The sequence below is a fragment of the Panthera leo genome, chromosome C2 (assembly GCF_018350215.1).
Source record: "Panthera leo isolate Ple1 chromosome C2, P.leo_Ple1_pat1.1, whole genome shotgun sequence".
Lineage (NCBI taxonomy): Eukaryota > Metazoa > Chordata > Mammalia > Carnivora > Felidae > Panthera > Panthera leo.
The window spans coordinates 42,382,434-42,408,084 of record NC_056687.1 but is presented as its reverse complement, the minus strand read 5'-3'; the positions used below and the strand labels follow the sequence as shown (position 1 = coordinate 42,408,084).

General features: G+C 35.3%; 2 protein-coding genes across 6 annotated transcripts in view; both read right to left on the bottom strand.

Moving 5' to 3' along the window:
• Positions 1-6,658, bottom strand: part of NSUN3 (NOP2/Sun RNA methyltransferase 3) — a 59,486-nt gene extending 52,828 nt beyond the window's left edge. The window contains exons 1-2 of one of the 3 annotated variants that reach the window (XM_042955251.1): positions 6,418-6,658; positions 5,538-5,647 (exon numbers count right to left, since the gene is read on the bottom strand). In XM_042955251.1, coding sequence (XP_042811185.1) covers positions 5,538-5,647; positions 6,418-6,429 — 122 coding nt within the window. In that variant the 5' untranslated portion in view covers positions 6,430-6,658. Of the gene's footprint in view, positions 1-926; positions 1,057-5,537; positions 5,648-6,417 lie in introns of those variants that run through there. The other 2 variants (XM_042955252.1, XM_042955253.1) reach the window with 2 other exon arrangements.
• A 6,789-nt stretch (positions 6,659-13,447) lies between these two features.
• The window catches only part of ARL13B (ADP ribosylation factor like GTPase 13B), a 66,843-nt gene continuing 54,639 nt past the window's right edge, over positions 13,448-25,651 (bottom strand). The window contains exons 8-11 of one of the 3 annotated variants that reach the window (XM_042955249.1): positions 22,854-22,970; positions 21,828-21,896; positions 19,000-19,077; positions 13,593-13,677 (exon numbers count right to left, since the gene is read on the bottom strand). In XM_042955249.1, the coding sequence (XP_042811183.1) occupies positions 19,010-19,077; positions 21,828-21,896; positions 22,854-22,970 (254 nt within the window). In that variant the 3' untranslated portion in view covers positions 13,593-13,677; positions 19,000-19,009. Of the gene's footprint in view, positions 13,678-18,999; positions 19,078-21,827; positions 21,897-22,853; positions 22,971-25,651 lie in introns of all 3 variants that reach the window. The other 2 variants (XM_042955248.1, XM_042955250.1) reach the window with 2 other exon arrangements.

Here is a 25,651-nt window from a genome sequence, read left to right as displayed (position 1 = left end):
CTGGCATGTGGAGGTGTTGACACCCTGGAAAAATGCAATGTGCAAGAGTCAGGATGGTTAAAGTGTGTCTTTTTTTTGTAAAGTGGGAGAAAGACAGTAACAGAAAGGCAGGTTTTGAAAGGAGAGTAAATACTCTCTTAGGCACATAAGGAAACTGGTTTTCTGAAAGAGCATACATGAAAACTGAGAATCTAGAAGTTGATTGCTGTAACTTGCCTGTGCCCAAATATCCCTTGAAAAATTATATAATGTATTATTTTATAATTATTTGATTTATACATTGATATTATTTTCATTCAATTTTTTTGTGAGTTCTTCTTACTGTTCTATCCTCCACTCTACCTTCCTACCTAATGATGAGGATGAAAAATCATTTTATCTAGGTATTGCTAAGCAAAATTAGTATAACCCTGCCAATTACAAAATCAATTAAATTTTTATGGTTAAAAAAATTAAAATCCCTTTTATGGGGAGGCTGGGTGGCTCAGTCAGTTAAGCACCAGATTCTTGATTTCAGCTCAGGCAATGATCTCACGGTTCCTAAGATGAGCCCCATTCAGGCTCTGACAGTGCAGAGCCTGCTTGGGATTCTCTCTCCTACTCTCTGCCCCTCCCACCCCCACCCCACATGCACGTATGCTCTCTCTCAAAATAAAGGAATATTTTTAAACATAAAAAAAAAAAACCCTTTTGTTTTATTACTATTGGTATCCACTAGAAGGTGGTCATTCAATCATTTTAAAAGTCTGGTTTAGAAATGAATGAATTCATGGATTCATTTAAGAGCACCTAAGTATGCTTGAGACTTTTATTTTTATTCTTCAGAGATTCTAATGATGAACTGACCACCTACTGTTTCTTGCCATTGTTTCCTTAGTATCTCTCATAGAAGGGTAATCTATGTCCATATTTGTTATCTACAGTACCTCAGATAGGAAGTCCTGAGTGAAGGTTTGTGTTTCTGGTAAAGACCAGCAAAAGGATGAAAATGCTGCATATCTACTCCCTTGTATCAGGAGATGTGTGCACATACTCCCAGGGCTGGGACTCCAGACCCTTCACAGCAGCACATGCGGTAGAGGAAAAGGCATGGATTTTAAAATCACAGGCCTGAATTGGCCATTAAAATTGGTACTTTCTAACTTCCGAATTTTAAAGGGGCTAAAAGTTATTACTTCACAGGAATTTGCACAAATTAAAGTTGAATATTTGTGTAAAGCCAACATAAGGAACAAAATAAGAAATACAGACACTAGTTCATTTCTGTTTTCCCCAACCATCCCACTCTATTCCCTTCACAGATTCTGGTAATGGAATCTGGTTATATAATACCTTTTCCCCCATATGTGAATTATGTGAACTCTGGATTAATGAGAAGAGTGTCTAAATAAAAAAACATATATATTTTACAGACATGCCAGACTTAACTGAGGCTCTTTTGTTTTGCTTTCTACAAAGCACACACAAAATTTCCAAAGTTCATGTAAAGATTTCCAAGTAATCCTCTCCTCATATATATTTGAAGGCAGAATGAATATACATATATATTTCATTCATTCACCCGTATTTTATATATATACATACATATATATATATATATATATATACACACACACACACACACACACACACATACATATATACATATATATATATATAAAATCCATCTTTGTATCCCAATACTTAGCACAATGCCTGGTTTATTAAACACTAAATTGTGAGTAAGTAGATGAATTGCTCAAGTCTCAAGGTATTGGTTCTTCAAGACCCTCCCTTGTTGGGAGACAACTTAATAAATTATGACAATACAATCTTGAAAGAATTATAATAGCTCTATCAACAAAATGCAATGGAAACACAAAGGCAGAACTAATTTTGTCAAAGGTATATGAGACAGCCTGATGGAGGACCGGGTAATAACAGTAATAGTAATAAAAATAATGCTATCACGTATTGAGGGTTTACAGTTTGTCAAATAATATTCTAAGCACTGTGTATGTATATGAAATCATTTTATCTTCCCAAATAATTATTCGAGATAGATCCTATTTTACACATTAGGATAGTGAGGCAGAGATGTTAAGTAACTCACCTAAGTCATATGCTACAAGATGCAGAGGTAGGATTGAAACCCATACTTTAACCACTGTACAGAGGGAAAAAGGAGAGTGTCATTCCTTGCAGAGGGAATAGCATATCCGATCCCAAAGGGATGAAGGAGCCTGTCTACCAGGAGAATGTATTTAGTACAAACAGAATGCTGCAGACAGCAGGGGAGCAGAGGAGGCGTGTACTCCAGGGGTGGCCCAATGGCACACGATGGCAATGAGAAGCAGCACCACACACAGAGGGTAAAACTAACTCCCAAGGCTCTTTCAAACGTGAGCTGTGTATTACTGGGCAAGTTAAGTAACCTCTATCTGTCTCAGCTTTCCTATCTGTAAAATGTCAATAGTAATAACTACCTCAGAAGGCTGTACAGAGGATTATGTTAGTATTTGAAAAGTGATTAGAATATTGCCTGGAGTATCGTGCCATAAAGCAGCTGCTAACAAGCCAACAGATAAATACTAAAGGTAGGAGACTATGGAAAGAAGCTAATGTAATATGCCAAGTAAGAAATGATGAAGGCCTAACTAAACAGTAATAGAGGGGATAAAAATGAAATCCAAATTAAGAAATTTCTCAGGAAGAAGCAAAAGCTGGGCATTTAAATTCTGATGGAGGCAGGGTAGTGGTGTATGGGAGTACATAGTTTGGGAGCCCCCAAGACCGATTAAAGTCAGTCCAGGTAAGAGACACGTGGTGTAGAGCGCAGGAAAGATCAAAGCGTGAAGGTTTCGGTTGTCCTTTCCAGGGGAATCACGGACGAGGACAACTTTTCCCTGCAACAACATGTGTCAATATGCTGTACTGCCACGTAGGAAGGCTCACCCGAGCCTTGGAGTCTAGATTTTACTGGGGTTCAGTCACACAAACATGATCAATTGGCTAATCGTTAGTCTCCAGATCCTCTGGAGATCGCAGGTCAGAGGGCGAGCTGATACCATGGCCCACAGCCGCCACCATAAACCACAGTTAGACTTTCCAGTGTGGCCTAGTCCCCTGGGTATACAAAGACACTCTCAGGCGGGACATTCCAAGGGCTTACAGATAACCTCCAAGGAGCTGAGGGCAAATGCCAAACTTATTTTTGATTCAGGTTCATTCTGTACCTTGAAGGTGTGGAGGAGGAGAAGAAACATATTAATGGTGACACCTTCAGTTGAGATAAGATATGCAAGCAGCAAATGACAACACAGATTTGGAAGGGAAAAATAACACGCTTTTGAGATTGCCTAGTATGAAACCAAGTGAAGTCACCAGAATATACTGAGGACTACGGAACAAAGTTTGTGGAGGACCGCAAAGCTTGAGATGGCAGCATATTGAGGGAAGTTTAAAGTCCTACCATGAATGGGCTTACCTGAAGGGTAACATGTAGGCAACAAACAGAGCAAAACTTGAACACACTGTAAACAACTTTAAAGGATTCTCAAAGGGTGACTTGTTTAAAAAAAAAAAAAAAGCTATTACAAAACAATAAAATTTAAATAAATATTAAATCTTCCCCACTATCTAAATCTGTTAGATAAGAAAGGAAACAAAAAATGTTGAGTAAATTTCTAGGCAGAGGACAAAAATGCACTCACCTTTCCCTGGAAGTAAACAGACTCTGCAAGCATGATACCATGTCTTCCAAATAAAAGTTAAAGAAACCAAAAATATTTGTTTTTATTTCCCCATGCCATCTTCCATGCTCAGAGCATTTTCTAAACTCAGCCTTTATTTTGCCCATGGCAAATTTAGCACATTTATGCAAAACTTAAATTACCATGAAAACCCAATAAAAAGACAGATGAAGCAGAAGGCACAGCTAATTAGATGGATTTGAGGTTCATTGCTCATTTTGTTTAGGGTCAAACAATAATTTATAAATCTGTCTGAGCACATTAAATAGAAAAATAACTCATTACAGGGTAGGAGGAGCCAGACTACTATAGTCTGAAAACAATATACCTTTCAAAATCTTTTTTTTTTAAATCATCCATATATGCCTAATTACACCCCAGGTGTGCAAATAGGGATTAGCAGCGGGAGTTCTTGAACCAGAAAGACTGGACACAAATCCCTGCTCTGGTTTTATCAGGTGGGAAACGGGAAACCTCAGAGCTTTGTTCTAAGGATCACACAGAATCAATATCATCTGGTACATAGTAAACATACAGTAGGTGTGTGGTTATTTGGATATAGTACGTTAAGTAACTTTGCACACCAAAAACATAATGAATTTATTGCACTTCACTCTCGTTCTTTCCTCTTTCTCTGTGCCAGAAGACACCCATTTAAAATCTACTTTTGAAATAAAAACCACAATTATCAACGACTTTTTCATATTCTAGCATTTACAAGTTTCTAAAACAGCGTAATCTGTCCTAAAATGGTCTCAGAACAGCCTCAGACTTTACCATCAGTCACTGTGTAATCTGTTTTAAAAAACGCTTAAAGCTATCGTTTGTGAATGAGAAATTGTTACTGAGTTGATCCAACAAGAGATTAAGACAACAATGCAACCAAATTCCATTGTTTACAGCCACAGAACTTCTTCTTTTCCCTGAGCAAAACGTGTTGGGCTTTTGCCCCTGGCTTCAGAACTAGCGGATCTTCTTTCAGGCTAAACTGCCTGGTTCCTTTTGCTGAGATAACTCCTGTGAAGTCCCAAGGCCTGGCTTCTCCTCAGGCCTTTGCTGGCACCCTCAGGCTCTGTTAAATAAGACAAGGTACTCCTGCCTATTTCTATCAGGATATTTGCGGAATTAGTAATTTATAAACTATGAACACCAGACTGCAAGCAGATTAGACACGGAGACTGTCTTGCGCTTTGTACACCACAGAGCACGGGACATACTATATAAGAACTCAATGTAAAGAAGCCATGGAGTAACACTCTGACCAAAGGTAAAACTCACTAAACACACAAATCAAACTTCTATCCATGAAATGTTTGTTTTCCGTAATACATTTAAAGAATCTGGGTGTGTGTGTATGTGTGTGCACGTGTGTTCAAAACATAGCCAGACATGGACACGGGGAAGACATAGGATTATCAAATAAAGTCACTCTAGCTAAGACAGAGCAGTGCTAGCTGTAAATAGGTTGTTTCTTCTGAATTCTGAAGCCAGACAAAAGTTTTCAGATTTTTCTGCTACAGAATTAATTTTGTCAAACTGGTGGGCATTCTTGTTTCAAAGATCAAAACAGTTGCTCAAGCAAGGGCATAACAATTTTTTTCTTACTATCACTACAAAGTTTTCTTTCTCCCCTTTCCATTTTCCTACGATTCCATCTATCTCTTCCTAGTTCTTTCCTTCTCTAGCCCCTGTAGGAAAAAGAAAGCCAGGTTTAGATTCTTTCACCCCTTATCCTCACAGCACCCCCCCCCCCAAAAGGGTTTATTTGTGTTCTATCATAGGCATCAAGAGATATATTACACTAACCTTATTGTATTCCAGGCATCTCCAAGTTCTTTGGAATACTGTTTTTCAAAATGATCCAATACAACTTTGCAAATTTGTTTTGCAAGCTTCCTCTCTGATTTTGTTTTCAGCTATAACAAGAAAACGTTGCTGACACAATCTAATATTACAAATTTATTCAACTTCAAATTAACACAGTTATTTTCTTAAGAACATGTTTTAAAATAATTACTAGTTCTTGCAAGGGAGCAGTACCTCAAATGCAACAAAACTGTATTATGACATGCTATTTATGAAAAAGGAGGGTGTCTTCAAATAATTATTGCTCAAATGGAAAACAAAGGTTAAAGAATTAGTGGCATTAACAAAAGCTGTGTTAAAGGAACAAAATTAACTTAAATAAGCCAATCTAGGTGTTAACATTAGGGGAAACTGGGTGAAAAGCATATGGAAGTCTGTATTATCTTTGCAACTTTTGTAAAGTGTTCTAAAACAAAACAGCTTATTTCGGGGGGAAAAAAAAGTCACTCGATTCCTGTGGAAACTTCCTTGCAATTGGATTTCACTTACTCATCCAAACTTAATCGAGGGCTTGGTACGTAACATCGTTCTAAGCTCTCAGGACAGAACAGTGATAGTCTCAGCCCTTGAGGAGCTTGCATTGTGTTCAAAGCTGAGGGGTGTAGGTCATAAAGTTTGAAGACTGGATTGCAGACAAGTTACTTGGGGTGCAGGGGAGTCTTGGGAGAAAACGACTGAGAACGCTCACGATAAGGCATCAGAGCATTCAGCATCATTATAGGGCTTTGGACAGTGAAGCCAGAGAAACCAACAGCTCGCGAAGTCCCCCCATCCCGACCCCCACCCTCGCCGAGGCGCCCAGCTGGGTCCCAGCCCTCACCCGGGTCAACATTATCCCGCTGGGAGATGCCAAACAAGAGGTCTAACCATCCAGCATCCAAAACCTCCAGGAAACCAAAAGCACAGCCTCACGCGCGAGCTTCACCCGCATTCGCTTCCAACCCTCACTTTTCCGGTTCAACTTCCCGCGAGATACTGCTTTGCCTGCGTTATAGAAATCTCGCCAAAAAGATCCCGCGAGAGGCACGCGCGAAGTTCCTTCCTTGGGAGGCAGGTAAAGGCCTTACTTACTCCCAGGGGCGTGGCTAGATCCTGGGGCGGAGCCTTGAGAGGCCAGAGCTTCAAGTTGAACCTTTCACATTAAACGGATTGCTGTGTGCTTGCCGCTCAGTTTAAAAAAAAAAAAGACGAAAGAAAGAAAAGGAAAAGGTGTCTTTGTTACTGTTAGGATTTGTATAATGATCATTGTTGAAAAATGTTCTCAGGAGCTAAGCTAGTTAGTGCATTAATCTACCAAGTTTGATGACCCTCACACTTAGCTCAGATATTCAGAACTCAGGGTAAAAGGGATGGATATGATGAAGAAATTAAGGCACCTATTTCCTCGAGATGGTCAATTGGGATAATCTCTTTTAACAGGGAGGGTTAAATTATTAACTGAAATACGGTAAAGCATTTAGCACAAAGAGGAGGAAACAGTAAATGCCCAAATGTTAGCTGCTGCTATGTATTCTCTTCACTCTCATGATCTTCGAGAGTGTTATCATCACGTTCTGATACCAAATGCCTCAAGACCAAGATGACCCTACACACTAGCCTCCCACCCACTTTTACTAGGGGCAGTGTTACTGGTTCTGAGGAAGGTTTTACACCCAGTTTATTTGCTCTTTTAGTGTTACTATTCAGTTGCTCCCTTGTAACAGCAATCAACAATTCATCAGGAAATCAGGGCTTCATATGGTCCCTGGTATCTAATGAGCATCATCATTTTGAGACCTCTGATGCTCAAAATGTCAGTATAGGCATATATCACAAGTATAAATCCTAGCACAGTGTAAAATGAAAATTTTTATCACCTCTAATGTGATTAGAAGCTTAATATATTTACTTATTTACACATCCCCCCTTTTTAAATCTAATAATGCATTTGAATTCATATTCTAAAAATACATTTAGATTTGGTGCAGAAGAAAATTATAGTATTGAGCCAAGTGATTAAATGCAGTTTGTTGTGTAGGGAAAAGTCATTAGTCTACCTTTCAGCCTCTATATTTGAGATTTTATATTTTTTCTGTGCTCATTACAGAATCCTGCATCTAATGAATTAATGTGGTAGTATATTTGCAAAATAGACATTGTCAAGACTTTTAAGGAGGTAGTAGAAATCATATACTTTATTTCTATTAGGGAAAGGGGATGTGTAACGCTTAGAAAGAGGTCATATTGGTTCTATTATATTTTTACTTTTTTAGCATGTTTCTATTTTCTGATATTAAGTAAGCTAATGATTACCGAAGAAAATGTAAAAACAAAAGCCTATGAGAATGAAAAATGGGCATGATGCCATTAGAGATCATCACTATTGTTATATTGGTGTATTCCTCTAATTTTATGCATTTAAAAAAATTTTTTTAAACGTTTTTTATTTTTGAGACAGAGAGAGACAGAGCATGAGCAGGGGAGGGGCAGAGAGAGAGGGAGACACAGAATCCAAAGCAGGCTCCAGGCTCTGAGCTGTCAGCAGAGCCCAACACGGGGCTGGAACTCACAAACCGCGAGATCATGACATGAGCCAAAGTCGGATGCTTAACCGACTGAGCCACCCAGGCGCCCCTGCATTTTCAAGGTTTATCAAACAATATGTATAATGTATCCTCTGTTTTTATAAGCATTTTCTTATATTAAAAATTCTTCATATACATCATTTCTAAAAGTTGCACAGTATTCCAAGGTATGGATGTTACTACACTAGCTACCCCCTTACTATGGATCAACAGTTTTGTTCATGTTTCTTTGCATGTCTGATAGCCTTATAAATTTTTTTATTATGTCCTTAATTTGAGGTCTTCAAATCTCATTAGTTATTATATTTCTTTTGTAAATATCACCTCATGTCCACTTACCTATAGATGCCTGAGTGCTATTTTTATTTATATTAGAGTGTTAACCATATCACATTTTCAAGTACTTTCCCATTTTTTCTTACAATCCTTTGACTTTAAATGTGGAAATACTTTAAAGTTTTATGCAATTGATTTTGTAATTGATTCCATTGCTTTTTGGCTTGGAAATTTCTTCTCACAGAGGCAAGCTATTATTTGTTTCTTCCTCTCTTTTTTTTTTCTTTACAGTTTAATATTTAACCCATTACTCTATCTAGAATCAACATTAATGTATCATGAGAATGTTAGTGGACTTCCCCTATCTCACACCAAATAGCTACTGAAGAATAAACAAAGCTCCACACTGAATTTTAAAAATAGAAACTGTTAGCAGACTTGTTTTAAATCACTGCAGATATAACAAATTGAGCTGACACAAATACCAGCAATTATATATTTTATTATTAGTAGTAAAGAATAAAGCAACTTAATAAGGACCTACACTGGGCAGGAAAGGAATTTTTACATATCTAAGCAATTTTATCACAAAGCCATTTGATATAAGAACTGTTTCAGTGGGCATCTGGGTGGTCCAGTCGATTGAGCGGCTGATTTCGGCTCAGGTCATGATTTCACAGCTCCTGACTTTGAGCCCCACATCGAGCTCAGAGCCTGGAGCCTGCTTTGGATTCTGTGTCTCACTCTCTCTGCCCTCCCCGCTCAGGCTCTGTCTCTCTCTGTCTCTCTCTCAAAAACAAATATTTTAAAAAAGTGTTTCAGCATAGGTATACTTTATAGGCTTCTGTATGTTTTATGAATTTTCATATTTACATAAAACATTTCTCAAAACCCTCATGTTTGTAGAGAGGTTTGTGTGTCAAAAAGGTAAAGACAGGCTTTCCAGTAAAATGATCTAATACCAAAAGACCATTAGCTCCTTACAATGAATGGCAGAAAAACAAAACAGAGAAATTCACAATCAAAGCAAGAGAACAAAGCATAGTTAGAGGCAATCTTGAAATTTCACCTCAGGAGAGTAGCTAATTAGCAGAGACTCTCATTTTATTATTTTGGTCCCCAAAGTGGTATGTACAAACAATCCACTGGGACTGGGAAGTAAATATAACTTGTATTTTTATTTAACTTTATAAAAACTTAAAAAAAATTAGGGAGAGGTACATGTACAAAGTACAGCCAAACACGTATATAACTGTTAGGAGCTGAAACTTATCCCTTCAAAATTCGTATGTTGAAGCCCTAAGCCCCAGTATCTCAGAATGTGACTATTTAGAAATACTCTTTCCAGAGGTGAGTAAGTTAAAAGAGGCCTTTAGGGTGGGTCCTAATATAATCTGACTGGTATCTTTATAAAAATAGGAAATTTAAACAGGCTGAGATGCTAAGAATAAACACACACAGTATAGAGACCATGTGAAGAAACAGGGAAAAGGAGGCCATCTATAAGCCAAGGAGTTACGTTTCAGAAGAAACCAATCCTGCCAACAAGGTTCCAGACTGATCTTGGACTTTCAGACTTCAGAACTGTGAGAAAATTAATTTCTGTTGTTTGATCCACCAAGCCTTCGATACATGTTATGGCAGATCTACCAAATACAATAACTTAAATATTTACTGGAAAAGAGGTGTCATAAAAATATGGAGACCACTTACTCATTTACCTAGATCATGAATTCTGTTTCCTCATCAGCACACAGAAAGAATTTACAACTCAGGCTCTAAACAAGCAAATAATTACATTCCTATTTTTCCTTCAATTATAAACAGCTTTCCTTCATGAGAGGAAATTCATTTCTGGGCCACCTGGGTGGATTACATGGTTGAGTGACCAACTCTTGATTTTGGATCAGGTCCTGATCTCACGGTGGTTCTGAGATCAAGTCTCTCGTCCTCTAGCTCTGAGCTGACAGCAAGGAGCCTGCTTGGGATTCTCTCTCCCTCTCTCTGCCTCTCCCTCATGTGCACATGCACTCTCTCTCTCAAAAATAAACATTTAAAAAATTAAGTAAAAATAAAGGCAATTCATTTCTGATTTCCTATCTCCCCTCTCCCCCTGCAAAAGGCTTCCATTAGTGTGTCCACAAAGCCAATGCATTATTGTTATTTTGATAATTTATAATCATACTTGAAAGTAAGTCTTGAAATATCTGAATCTGTTTTTTGGATCAGATGGAATATTTTCTTGATAAATAGTAGTAGCAGAATCTCACTTGCAAAGTCTACTCCACATAGAGAAAACTTAAGTATTTAAAGCCAAGGATAATAAAGTTTATAAGCGACAGCTTTATTTATATAAGCAGTTTCATTTTTGATAAGCTTTTGACACCTAGAAGTATTAGATTAGTGCAGAACAGGAGAAAGTGAATAATATGAAAGACATAGTACACAGAACTAAGTATCAAATAAAATAAAATATTGTCCTAGTAAAAGAATACTTAGTAAGAGATCAGCTGCAAATATAATGGCACATTCTATGTTTCTGGGCTATTCAAAATAAATTTTATATATTAAGTCTTTCATTTGACACTTAAAAGACCATTTAATTTTAAGCTTGCAGAAAACATGGCACTTAATTTTTACAAAATTGTAAGTTTGATTCTCCCATGATAAAAGTAAGCAAAATTTTAAAAATTAGTCTGAAAAATTGAGGAAAACACACAACCAATAACTCTAAAAAAATTCATTATTAATGTTTTGGAACATTTTTTTCTAGTGCTGCTATCATAGTGTTATAGTTACAATCACTTATGATATTGGATATATGTTATGTATGCCTTTTGCATAAAGAACTATGCAATAAGTAATTATTTTTGAAATAAGTAAAAATATTATCTTTGGATCAGTAGCAGCTTTAACAAAATACAGACATTGGATCATCTAGAATCATAAAGTGATATGATGTTATTTTTAACTGCCTTTAAAATGACAATATTCTTTTCTACAAACATAAAAACTTGTGTGCAGAAAAAAGGTTCCATATAAATATCATTATTTTAATCTATTGACTTAAAATTTCTTCCAAAAGTCATATTCGAAAAATCCTTTTCTATTTTATTACCAAAAAGAAATCATTTAAATTTATCAAATGAAAAGCAAAGCAGGATACTGATATAAATTATTTTTATTGTGTGAAAATGTCATAATTCATGATGATTATGAATAAAAATACAGCATATAACAAAATAGGCATTTACTTGTTAAAAGCAACATGGATTTACAAAACTTCTTTTAAAATATTTTTAGAATGCTTTAAGAATACAAATTACTTTTTTGAGAGAGAGATATAAAACATTTATTTCACTTTATCATATATTTAATTTCAAAATCATTTTTATTCATTTCTAATAAATGAACTCAGTAATTACTGTACACTACAGTAATCACTGGTAGGAAACAAAAAAATTTAACCTTTATTTATTCTCAAACTAGATGAAAATTTAAAAGATGGCAAAAGTAAAAAGTTCAGTTTTTTTTTTAAAAATGACTAAATGTAAATGTTACAAAAAGGAGCCAAAAAGATGTACAAACAAGTTTTTCTCTAAAATCCAATTCAAAATTTACATTCTGCCTTCTTGTGTTGCTTTTCCTTACATTTCAGCCATTTATCAAATTTAGGTTGTTATAAAATATGACTAAAATATGATGCTCCAAAGTTAAACTTTTAAAGTAAATAACCATATTAAACTGCCTTAGACCTACTTAATCTTATTATTGTTAGATACTAGTATATGTCTGCTGTCAGTACAAGTTACCCAACTTACCAATTTTAACAAGGTGATAAGGATTCATATTGTATTTTCATATTGCATTTTCACCTTGATATAAACGTACACTTTCAATTAAATGCAACATTATGAATCTATTACTCAAAGTATATTTCTAAAAGCTTGTCTAAATGCCAGACAAGTAGAGAATTCTACAGATGCCATTTTTTACTGCAAGAAAAGTGCTATTATTTTAAATTGAGAAATTATTTTGGAATTATTTAGTAATTTTAAGCCAACAATTTTATTCTTATTGATTAGTTCCCAAGCATTTCCTGGTTATAAAACACAAGTCTCTGTACTTACAGTGGCTTTTTCAGTCTTTCTGCCTTTATTTCCAAGGCACAAAACAATTAGAATAACCTAAAAGAGTGATTGAAGCTTCTGATAGAATGAGGGGGGGGGACAAGGAGCATCCTGGTCTGAAAAGGTCTATCTTATAAAAGAGGTGTTCATTAGGAATTTTAATAATATCTCACATAACATTTTTATTCATTTAAAAAGCATATAGGTCAAAAAAGTATTTCAAGTCTCCTTGATTTATTGTGATAATCACCAAAAAAAAAAACCAAAAAAACAAAAAAAAAGCAAATGGCAAAAAAATTGAACTCTCCTTGGGTAGTGTTTTCAAATAATATAATTTGGTAGAGTAAAGATCTAAGAATCTATTTTTAAAAGGCATTATTTTAAAATTAGGTAAAATTAGAATGTACACTTCAAGAACAATACTATTATGAAATATACCTTAAACCATATAAATATGTCCTGTTTGTGTAGTTCATGTTTGTCAAGTAAATCAACTCCATTTCCAGACACAATTTAAACAAAGCATCTATAGAAAAGTGCACAGTCAATATCATAATAATTAAAATTCTTATAAGTTTTAGAAAAATATAAAAAGTTAAAAACTTAGGTTATAAATTCCCAAGAGTTCCCCTTCCATGCACATGTATCTTACAAAAAATGTTTAGGATACAATAATAAAGACTATTAAACATATAGTAAAGAAAGTGTGCAGAGTCCATTGGCTCTTTTTCTGAAGAGGTTTTCCTTCAGGAATATGCCCATGAGCAGGACTGTAAAAACCAGAGTCAACAGTAACTCCTGCTAACTTGATTCAAATGCTCATCCCATCTATTGGTCATTTTCCTTCCTTTTTTTTTTAAACCATGAATAACATGGATAATTGTCATATCAGCCAGGTCTTTGGCTATTTATCTCACTGAAATCACTATGGTTATCTTGCCCCAGTCATCAATGCTTAGGGTTTTTCTTCTTTGAGAAGGAAGGTCTTCTAGTTGATCTTGCAGATCTTTAAAAAGCTCATCACATGACTCGGTTATGAAACCACATCATGAGCATCACTGTTAGGCCTCTGTCGCGCAGACAGGGGAGGCAGTGGCTTCCCATAGAAATCTAAGAAAAGAAGGGATACCAAAAATATAAAACAAATGTGGTAAATCAAAATTTTTGATACAATTCATTATTTACCAACCAACACTTTAAAAGAGTAGAGCACTCTGACTTGGCAGGAGCAACAACAGGTGAGGAGAATAGAGAAAAAAAAAAAGTCAAAATTCCAGAAAACTTGAATAGATTCAAAACACAACCAGTAGGATAAATTCCTGACTCTAGGTCATAAATTAATCTCCACTTGATTTAATAAAAAGCTATATCAAATTGTTATTTCCAATCACACATTCATTTGCATTAGAACAAACAAATAACAAATATTCAAAATCTATGGAAAGTGTTGCCAAGGCCCTGGTAAGTCAGTATGTGTATAATCCATGTTCTCATCCAATGGCTATTACTTCTAGGTATTTTGGGAAAAGAGTTAATTATCTTAGTTTTCTGGTAAGTCGTAATCTTTTACAATGATGATTTACTATTAGTCAGTGATTCAAGACATATCTGATACAAAGAAAATCTTATTTTATATTTCTTAACAAGTTTCTGTCCCTTAATTATAAATTGGCTTAAATTTAAGAGAATATGTAAACCTTCAGGAGCATCTGGGTGGCTCAGTCGGTTGCGCATCTGACTTCAGCTCAGGTCATGATCTCAGGGTTCATGAGTTCAAGCCCTGCATCGGGCTCTTGCTGACAGCTCAGAGCCTAGAGCCTGTTCTGGATTCTGTGTCTCCCTCTCTCTCTCTGCCCCTCCCCACTCACACTCTGTCTCTCTCTTTCCCTCTTTCTCAAAAATAAATAAAACATTTTTAAAAATTTAAGAATATGTAAACCTTCAGGAAGTAATTCTTTCCTAGCCTATTACCTTAAAATTATTCTAGAAGCAAAGATTTTTAGGATCACTTGAAATAAATATATTAAAAATGTGTTACAGGTCTGTTTCCAGTTTCACATATGTGGAGAGTTTGGCTAACTAGCCCCTCATGCAAACAAGCACATGCCCTAGATAAGAGCCTGCAAGGTCACAAGTAAATGTAAGTTCCTGATATGACTTCCCCAATGCCCTTTGTGACCAACAGTCTCCCTCACCTTCCAGGGCCTTCCGTGAGGTAAGACTATGGTGGAGCTTCTACACTCTTTTGTTTTGAATTCACGAAACTGGCCTTAGCATGTCCCCCAGTTCCTACAGGTCTCTCTGCTTGTACCCTGCCTTGATCTCCCCCTGTAGAACCCTCAAGGTATGCCATATACTTCCTCCAGAACCTGTGAGTAATAAATTTCTCCCACTTTGATTTCTCTTGTGGTCTTTTTGAACCAAGGCTTACCATCTAGCACGCAGGGGCCCTACTTAACAAATGTCAATTTAACAAAGTCATAACAGCATTTAAGGAGATTGGAAGTCACCACTGCATGCTACAAGAAGTAAAAAAAGCTGAACAGACTAAAAAAAAAAACAACAATTTGTCTCAGATCCTTAAGGGGGGTAAGTCATAAGACAAACCACTGCCCCAATACCAAAGACAAACTGGCAAATATAGGGAGTCTCAGTTTATCAGAGCAGACATTCATGAATAGAATCTGTGGAGGAAACCAGTGCCCGGTAAGAAAACCCGAACTGTAGTGATGAACTGCTGGAGGCTTAGTACACAGAAGTCTGAGAATAAAAGACTCCAGGGGGACTAAGTCATAAGAGGATCTCCACAATACTGTGAGATTTATCTCTAGGAACTTGAACAAATTCCCACAATAAATACGGGAGAAAAGTCCCCTCCTGCTTCTGGCAAGAGAGGGGAAAAGAAACCATTTAGAAATACCCCATGGCACTCTGTTCTGGGGCACAAGACCTGCTGTCAGGAGAAACTAGTTAACCAGAGCCTAACCTAGTGGGGTATTATCAAACCCTAACTGATCTCAGGAAGGAAATCACCAATTCCAGCTGGCTCTATCCATTCTGTGCATTCCTTTTCAGCAGAAAAAAAAACTGAGAAACTTTTGTGAAGTTCATAGTCCAGAGGCACAGGCTCACTAAAAGACTAAGATCTAATCATAGACATATAGAACACTTCTTCCACCACACATCACTACCATATTACTAAATGCCAATTTGTAACAGTTCTTTTCACCTGGGACATCATGTCAGGCTATCAAAAAAAAAAAATAATAATAATAATAAAATAATACAAGGCATTCAAAAAGGCAAAACACCCAGAATTTGAAGAGCTAGATCAAACATCAGCAAAAGATGTGGCAGGAATGTTGGAATTATCAGGCCAGGAATTTAAAACAACTATGATTAATAGACTAAGGGCTTTCATGGATAAGTAGCATGCGGGAACAGATGGCAATGTAAGCAGACAGATAGAAATCCTAAAAAAGAACCAAAAAAACCCCCCACTGTTACAGAAATGAAGGATGCCTGAGATAGGCTTATTAGTAGACTGGATGCAACTGAGGCAAGAACCTCTGAGCTTGAGGATAAATCAATAAAATCCTCAAAAACTGAAAAGCAAAGAGAAAAAAGACTGGAAAAACAAAACAAAACAAGAGAACATCCAAGAACTGTGGGACAAGTACAAAAGGCACACCTTATTTATAATGGGAGTATCAGAAGAAGAAAGAAAAAAGAACAGAAGCAATATTTGAAGCAACAAAGACTAAGCCTTTTCCCAAATTAATGTCAGACATCAGAGCACAGATCCAGGAATCCAGAGAACACTGAGCAGGATATATGCCAAATGAATCACATATAAGCACATCATTTTCAAATTACAGAAAATAAAAGAAAATTAAAAATCCTGAAAGAAGCCAGAAAAAAAAAAAACACCTTTCCAACAAAGGATCCAAGATAAGAATTACATCCAACTTTTCCTAAAACACCGTGCAAGCAAGAAGAAAGTAAAGTGAAATATTTAAAATATTTAGAGGAAAAAAAACACACCCACCTAAAATTCTGTACCCTGCAAAACTGCCCTTAAAAAGTAAAGGAAAAATAAAGACTTTCTCAAACAAAAACTGAGGGAATTTATTGCGAGTAGACTTGCCTTGCAAGAAATGCAAAAATTAGTTCCTTAGAAAGAAGGAAAATAATATAGGTCAGAAACTCAGATCTACATAAAGAAAAAGCATTGAAGAAATAAGTAAAAGTAAAATGAAAACACATTTCTCTTATTCTTAAATGATCTATAAAAGTTTGTTCAATGTATTTATGTATATAAACATATTTATCTTATGAATGTATGTATACATACATATATACACTTATGCATGCTTATATATATACGTCAAATGAATGACATCAAGGCACAAAGAACAGGAGAAAGGAATTAAGATTATTTTATTACTGTAGGTACTTCAAGTACCCATTAAATAATATAGTGTTATTTGAAAGTGGACTTGGATTGGTTGTAAATGTAAATGCAAACTCTAGAGAAGCCAGTAAAAACGGTAAAAAAAAAAAAAAAAAAAAAAAAAAAAAAATTAGTATACCCGATATGCTAAGAAAGGAGAGAAAATGGAATCATATAAAATGCTCAATTAAAACCAAAATATGCAGGGACGCCTGGGCAGCTCAGTCGGTTAAGCATCCTACTCTTAATTTTGGCTCAGATCATGATCTCATGGTTAATGAGACTGAGCCCTGTGTCAGGGCTATCAACGCAGCGCCTGCTTGGGATTCTCCCTTTCTCTCTGCCTGTCCCCACTTGTGCACATGGACTCTCTCTCTCAAAATAAATAAACATTTCAAATAACTAAATAAATGAATAAAACGACAAAAGGCTGAAAAAGAGTGAAAGACAAAAATAGGAACAAAGAATGAGGGCAACACATAGAAAACAGTAATGGATATGGTAGGTATTAATCCAACTATACCAATAATCACTTTGAATGCTGGATGGTCCAAATTCAACAATTAAAAGGCAGACAGTCAGAGAGGATCAAAAAGTACGATCCAACTATAGGCTATCTACAAGAACACTTTAAATATAAAAATGTGTCAGCAGAAAATGGCTTTTCAAGCAACTACAAATTCAAAGCAACCAGTAAGCTGCAAGGATACCCTAATAAATCTTAATGTAATAGTATAACATAATGAATTAAGAAAGGTATGGATTTGAAAGCTGGACACAACTAAGTTCAAATCCTAATATTGCTACTTGGTAGCTACGTGACCTCGGGGTATAGGTTCCCTGTGCAAAAAAATGGGGATATCACTGCCCATCTTACAAGGCTTTTAGGAGAATGAAAATGAGATAATGGTACCTGAAGTGCTTAGCAACAAACCAGGAACACAGAGCATACCATTAATATTATTGCTATATCATTGTTATTATTTAAATTAAAACAATTATTTTTGATAAATTTCAAGTATGACTTTTCTTATTTCTTATTTTCAAAATTAATGAGAATTTTAATACATTAACAGAACTCACAATTAAACCAGAGTGAATATAGTTTCTAATATGGTATATTTAAGTTTATTAAACAACCAAAACTCCAGGGGTTCCTGGGTGGCTCAGTCTGTTGAACATCCGACTTCGGCTCCGGTCATGATCTCAGGGTTCATGAACTCGAGCTCCATATTGGGCTCGCTGCTGTCAGCCTGTCAGTGCAGAGTTCACTTCAGCTCCTATGTCCCCCCTCTCTATCCCTCCCCCACTCATGCTCTCTCAAAAAATAAACATTAAAAAAAAAGTACCCTCCTACAAAGAAAAATCACATACACATGACAAGAAAATATCTTTTTCCCTCCCAAGAAATTATTTTATTTTTACAATTCATTTTGTATTATTTCTTTGCCAGGAAATAAAATCATTCATACAAAGTAGGTTTCTTATTGTCTTAAATGTAGGGAATATATGTTGATGTTAGTGCCCAACTGATAGGATCAACTTAATTGCTAACACATTTTTATAAAGAGCGTCAAACTTTTTAAACATGAAATTGAAGAGTAGTAAAACTACATACAAAACTTTATCTTCATTCACATTTTAAGATATGAAATATTCTTTAGTGCATTTGGTATTTTTAGCTAACAGAATCCTTGATATATTTCCCATAATGTACGATACATGTTAATGAAGTATGGATTGAGAGTGTTTACATAGTAAATACACATTCTCTTTTTAAGTCTCTTTTCTCAATGCCTGTCTTAACTATTACGCTGAGCAAGCATTATAGACATTAGAAAAGTAAAATGAAATTGCTATCAAGGTAAATGTCTATTATCAAAGAACAAGTAAGAATTTGCCTTAAAAATTCCCAATATAACTATAAAAAATTGTTTTCCAACCGAGTAAGTTTTAAGTACCAAGCCAATAGCAGTTACCTTTTAATTACTACTCTAGTTCATCATGTATCTTTTGTTTACTTGCCATTAACCAAGTGCAAAGAAATGTGTACCAAGCTAGAGAAAAGAAGAGAATGCAATTTTAAAATTTGCAGCTATCAGCATCTCAGATGAAGATCTTATGATAAACCTTAAAAAATTATTTTTATTACAATTTTTAATTATACCTGTTTTCTTCCCTATTAATGAAAGCAGTTGATTGTACTTTTTTTTTTTTTTTTAACCCAGGTTATGTATACTTAGATTTAAAATTTATGGGAAAGGGGCACCTGGGTGGCTCAGTTGGTTGAGTGTCTGACTTCAGCTCAGGTCATGATCTCACAGTTCATGGATTAGAGCCAAAGCCCCGTGTCGGGCTCTGTGCTGACAGCTCAGAGCCTGGAGCCTGCTTCAGATTCTGAGTCTCCTTTTCTCTCTCTCTCTGACCCTCCCCTGCTTATGCATGTGCGCTCACTCGCTCTCTCTGTCAAAAATACATAAAGATTAAACAAAATTTCTAACTTATGGGAAAAAAACAATAAAAATATTTTAAAACTTGTGAAGTTACAGTGTTTTCTTCTCTGCTCTGGGAAGCTACATTTATTGATACATACTGAAAATTAACTAAATTATTGGAAATGGTGATCTTAAACTTAGCTGATTTATTACAATTCTTTCTCATGAGTTCTAATTTTAAAACAAACACAGGAAAGTGAGGATGAACAAAACAAAACAACCTTCTCAACCCATTTTTGACCTTTTTCCACTTGCCCTTAACTAGCTTCCCCTTGCATGCTACCATTACTTCTTTTCTCTTCATTCTATAAAATTTCTCTCAGAAACAAGAAACTATCATTCCTTCCCACATTCATTCAGTAAATGATTACAAAGCATCTATTACAGGCAAAGATTTCATACTGTGTGATAACAACTGAAAAAAAAAAAAAATCCATCTGCAAACCCTCCACCCACCAGGGTCCCTTCTTTTCTCCTGAGTTCTTGAATCTTTCTGGTACTGATTGGCCAAAAGACATTTACAAATAAATAAGCCTACAGACACCTCCAAACCATATCTCCTTCCTCAGGTATTTTCAGTCTTGGAGACAGCACCAACCTTCTAGCCCCTTGAATAAATAATCCTCTATTCCTCTCTCCCTCGGCCCATACATCCACTCATCAAATATTAATTACTATAATTAAGATATTTCCAGGGTGCCTGGTTGCTCAGTCAGGCATCAGAATTCGGATTAGGTCATGATCTCACTGCTTGTGGATTTGAGCCCCGTGTTGGGCTCTGTGCTGACAGCTCACAGCTTGGAGCTTGCTTCAGATTCTGTCTCTGTCTCTCTGTTTCTCTCTTTCTCAAATAAATAATCATTAAAAAAAAAAAAGATTTTTTTCTGCGTACATTTTTTACTCTTCATTCCAATTTCTATACCTCACTTCTCACTGTGACTGTTACAACAGCCTCCTAGATGGGATCTTGACCTCAAGTGTGGCCACCATCAGGTCTGTACTTTCCATTGAGACAAAAAATTATTTTCCTAAACAATACACCTAGTAACACTACTTCCCTGTTCAAAAGTGTATAGTGTCTCTTGGAAAATTATAACAAGTCCAGACATCTTAACATATGTGTAAGGGACTTCACAGTCTGACCCAAAGCCATAATTCCAGTTTCAAAACTCTTTGAATAAAAGTATTTTATGCAGTTTGATATAATTTCAAGTTACATGATAATGCTTTTCTAAACTTCTGATTTTTCTTTTCCGCTAGTAAATGGATCTCCATAGTAAACCAAGTTCTAGATTAGGTAAACAGAGCTATCAAAAAGGGAACTGGGTATTTTATTTATTTATTTTTTTAATGTTTATTTATTTTTGAGACAGAGAGAGACAGAGCATGAGCGGGAGAGGGGCAGAGAGAGAGGGAGACGCAGAATCCGAGGCAGGCTCCAGGCTCTGAGCCATCAGCACAGAGCCCGATGCGGGGCTCGAACTGGTCAACCGCAAGATCGTGACCTGAGCCGAAGTCGGATGCTCAACCGACTGAGCCACCCAGGTGCCCTGGGAACTGGATATTCTTGATGGAGAACTTTAATGAGCTACACTATATATAATTACACTTTCGCATTCTAGAAACATTTTATTGCAACAGCCTGACCTGATGGTCTGAAATCAGAACTTCTGCCTGTTGTACAAAGCAGTTCTCTATACCCAGCTTCCCTTTCTCTTTCCAAATGTGGATTTCTAATGCCATATATTGGCTGGACTACACCTTATGTTAATTTCATCCAAAGAAAACTGTTTTCTAGAGTCAATAAGTCTTTCGTAACTTTCTATTTAGCTGAACTTCATTTGGTTTACTGATATAGTCTCTGATTTTACAAACTGTGCTGATTTTTACTTCATTCCAATATTCAGCAGCTGAGTCAACTTATTGGAAGCAGACAAAAAACAATTATGAAGCATTATCACTGAGTACACTGAGCATATACAGGACAATGCTGTTTTTAATACTAAGGATAATTGTAATTTCTCATATTTAACTTAAATTGCTTTAAAACTATCCCCATTCCATAACAATTTACATAATTATGTAATGGATAAACATAAACTATGGTTATTTTTACCTCTGTATTCCAAAGTAAACAAATTATATAGAGCCAAAAGTCACTAAAGAATAAAAAAATTAAATAAAATAAAAAGAGTAAAGTATAATGAAAAAGGATGGTTGTGGATTTGAAAGGCTTCCAAAAATAAAAGTTTGTCAAGGTAAAGAAAAGTGGATTTAATATGTATATTTTAAAACTGATCCTTTTGCATTACCATTATGACGTGTTTCACCAAGAGGCTCAAGTTTTGGAAGTCTAGTGACTTTGGGGGTTCCCCAGCCAACTAAAGAAAAAGAAAAACATTTTAAAACACTGTTAAACAATGTCTCTTTAGGCCTGTTGAGAGGTTCCCTCCCTTGACAGGAATGTATATATTTGATGCCAGGTCATATATGTATGTTGAATGACACAGTACTGAATAACCACAAAAGCATTTGAAATAGTTTTTATTGAAAAATGTAATTATAGGCTGGTAACATCTCTTTTAAGTTTTTACTTTAGTTAAAAATATAAGCATCTTCACCACCATCAAAAATTACCTTAGGCTACTATTCTAGCTTCTAGCCAAGGCTAAAAGAAATTTCTTCTAATAAGTGAAATACTAGAAATGAGTCTTGAAATAATTCTCAAAGGAAAATATTACCACCTAAAGCCTTCTAACAGGGCTAAAAGGACACCACAAATATATACATTCAGATATTTATTGAGCACGTATAGTATGTGAGGTACTATGCCTAGTGCTGAAAAATTACAATTATTGTGCAGTTAGTATGTCTTAGTGTTTTACATGCAATATTCCTTTTAATTCTCATAACAACTTAGAAGGTCAGTATGTAAGTCGGAAATATATTGGAAAAATTCACACATCTTGGTTTTAAATGTTAACTTTCAGGATGAAAGATTCAACTATTTAAAACCTTACATTAGCCATCCATTCATTAAACTTAAATTCCTTTCAGAAATCTGGACAATGATACTTCAAATAGGACCTGAATTCATTCTAGAAAGTGCTGGTGTAAAGTGTCCTTATTAATTTTACTTTTTTTTTTTTTTTTTGCTTTTAGGAAACATTTTTTTCTGATTAAAAAAGCAATGATAAATTTTGAGCAAAAGAGAGAAAAGAGCTTTTCATAAATTCACACAAAAATAAATATACTGAATAAAACTACAAAATTTCTTTATTTTTCTTTACCATTTAAAGCAGTAAATCTAAATTCAGTATCAATATCAATTTACTCACCAGGAGGAGGAGGCGGGGGTGGTGTTGGACTCTTAGGAGCAGAGTCATCTGTATTAACAGGTTCTACACGGTGACTCCTTTTTATTCTTAGTTTCTTAGTTTTCTTTTTGCTGTTATCTATAAGAATATAAACATTGAACTATATGCCTCTGAGAAAATGTAAACTTCTACAATAAAAAAGAATGGAACTAGACTACTGATATTATCATTATCATAAAAACAGATCTTCAAACTTTGGAAATTGTTACCAGTAATGAAATGTGAATCTGCTTTCACTAAGCATAAAATTTTAAATGATTCCTTATTGAATTAACACTTAATGAATATGACACAAATGGAAAAAAGCCTGTATTTTAAGTTTTATGAGAGATTATTCAGCATACAAAAAAAGTTCACATTTCCAAAAGTAACTTGTATTTTTTCCAAATGTCATATCAAGTAAATATAATTGTCTAATTCCAGGCATTCTCATGAAACTCAGAATGGCGCAAGGAAAGGGGAGAGATGTTTATTTGTCTCAATAGAATATATAGAATGATTCTAGGTATAAATAATCCAAAATTAATCCTTTGAATGTGAAAAAATACCCTAATCAAACTTAAACACGTTACCCATTAAAATAACCCCCAGACAAGGTATGCCCAATATAAATAAATATATGTAACCAAAATCACATTATTGGACATTGCAGAATCGGTGTTCTTTCTAAAAAATAACTATAGATTCTCACTTAAGCACATATAAACAATTTAAGGACATCTATGCCATTAACATGTAAATTTTAACAGTGTAAACCGTATGGCCATGTAGTTAAATAACCAAACATCAAAGTTACTAAAGTATTTTAAGTGACAATCCCAAACTGCTTAATTTATATGTATGTAATACATTTTATAAATTGGGAATTATCTATTATGTGAGAAATAACCAACATTATGAAATCTACAAAGCAATGAGAAATATAAACATTTTTAGAAACACATACTTTTTCTAAATAAAGTAGTGTCATTTGAGACATCTTACTCCACAGAGAAACAAAGACATCGTTTTACAATTAAATTGTAAGCTTTACAGATGAGAAAAAGGAAAGAGAAGGTCCAGAACTATATGGTATTTCAGGATGGGCAGTGGCTCAGGGTCATGAAACAGCACAGGATAATGGGCAGATGATCTGTCCCAGCTACAGACAAGACATATGATCTTAACAAGCTCCTCAACCTCTCCAAGTCCCTGATTTCCTATTCAAAATAATGGGAATAATATACCCTAAAGTTATTTACATTAAATAATATAATCCTGCATTAAATAATCTAAGGTATCTGAAGCCAGGTTCTAAAGCACAAAAATGTTACTTATTACTATTATAGTTATATGTTTGACTATCTTAGATCTTCTTCCTACACCGTACTTTCAAATAATCTGCCAAATATTTTTCTCTTTAACAATGTGTAACTGTTCAAAGTTCTTTCAACATATTGGGAGGCCACTTTAAATCTACTTTCTGTTTAACTCTGTTAACAGAGCTACAAGGGTATGAATATGGCTGCCCTAACTTCCCAACTTACAAAAGGTATAACTTTCAAATCTAATTTTTTAAATCTGAACCTCAGGGATTGAGATCTTATTTTTATAATGTTTCTGATACCATACAAAAATTCTTTTTTAAGATTTATTTCCTTATTTATTTATTTAGAGGGAGGGAAGGAGAGAGAGAATCCCAGGCAGGCTCCACACTGTCCGAACCATGAGGTCACACCTGGGCTGAAATTACAGTCGGACACCTAACCCATTGAGCCACCGAGGCACCCCAAGTATGTACAAAAATTCTTATATACAATGGAACCATAGTGCTAGCCAGAAACTGCAGGGATGTATGATTATTAGTTCATACGTCAGGCCCCGTGCTAGAAGAACTGTAGGGTTATTTTTGTTATAAGTACTAAAAGCCCTGTGGGAAAAATATGATGCTTATCCCCACCTTAGAGATGAGGAAACCAAGACTGAAGAACAATACACTGTAACATAACAAATATCTCGATTCTATCCCAAGATGTCTGATTCCAAAAACAGGCTGTCTACGAAACCAAAGACATGAACTTCCCGTTAAATCACAAAACCACTTAGAGAAAACAAAGCAATTATGAACTGAAGATTTTGTATAATATTAAAATAGTAGGAAAATGGCTACTGGCTTTAAATACGTTCATGGGGCATCTGGGTGGCTTAGTCAGTTAAATGTCCGATTCTTGATTTCGGCTCAGGTCATGGTCTCACGGTTTTGCCTTCTAGCCCTGCATCGGACTCTGCACTGACCGCACAGAGCCTGTTTGGAATTCTCTCTCTCTTCCTCTCTCTCTATCCCTCCCCCCTTCACCCACTCATGCTTTCTCTCTATCAAAGTAAATAAAATAAAAACTTTGAAAATGTTCAACTGAGTAGGTCTGCATTCTATGGAAATAACAAGTCAATAAAAGAAGTGACACTGATTGCAGTATTATGAAGCTTAAAATAAAACCCAAATAAAACTCCCTAAAAGAGCCTTAAACGTTAAATATATTTCAAGGATTCCTGGGACTATGTGCTATATTCCAAATTTATGAAACAAAACTGAAAACAGAATTTTCTGCTGAAATTCACTTCAATTGCAAAGGATCACATTTTAAGGCATCATGAATAAAAACATAAGTTAGCAAATTAAGGAGAAACTAAAAACCATGAGAAAACCATGATAAATAATGCATTTGGAGACAAAAAATATAGTACATTTTTTGTGAAAATAATCATGACAAATGATAGAT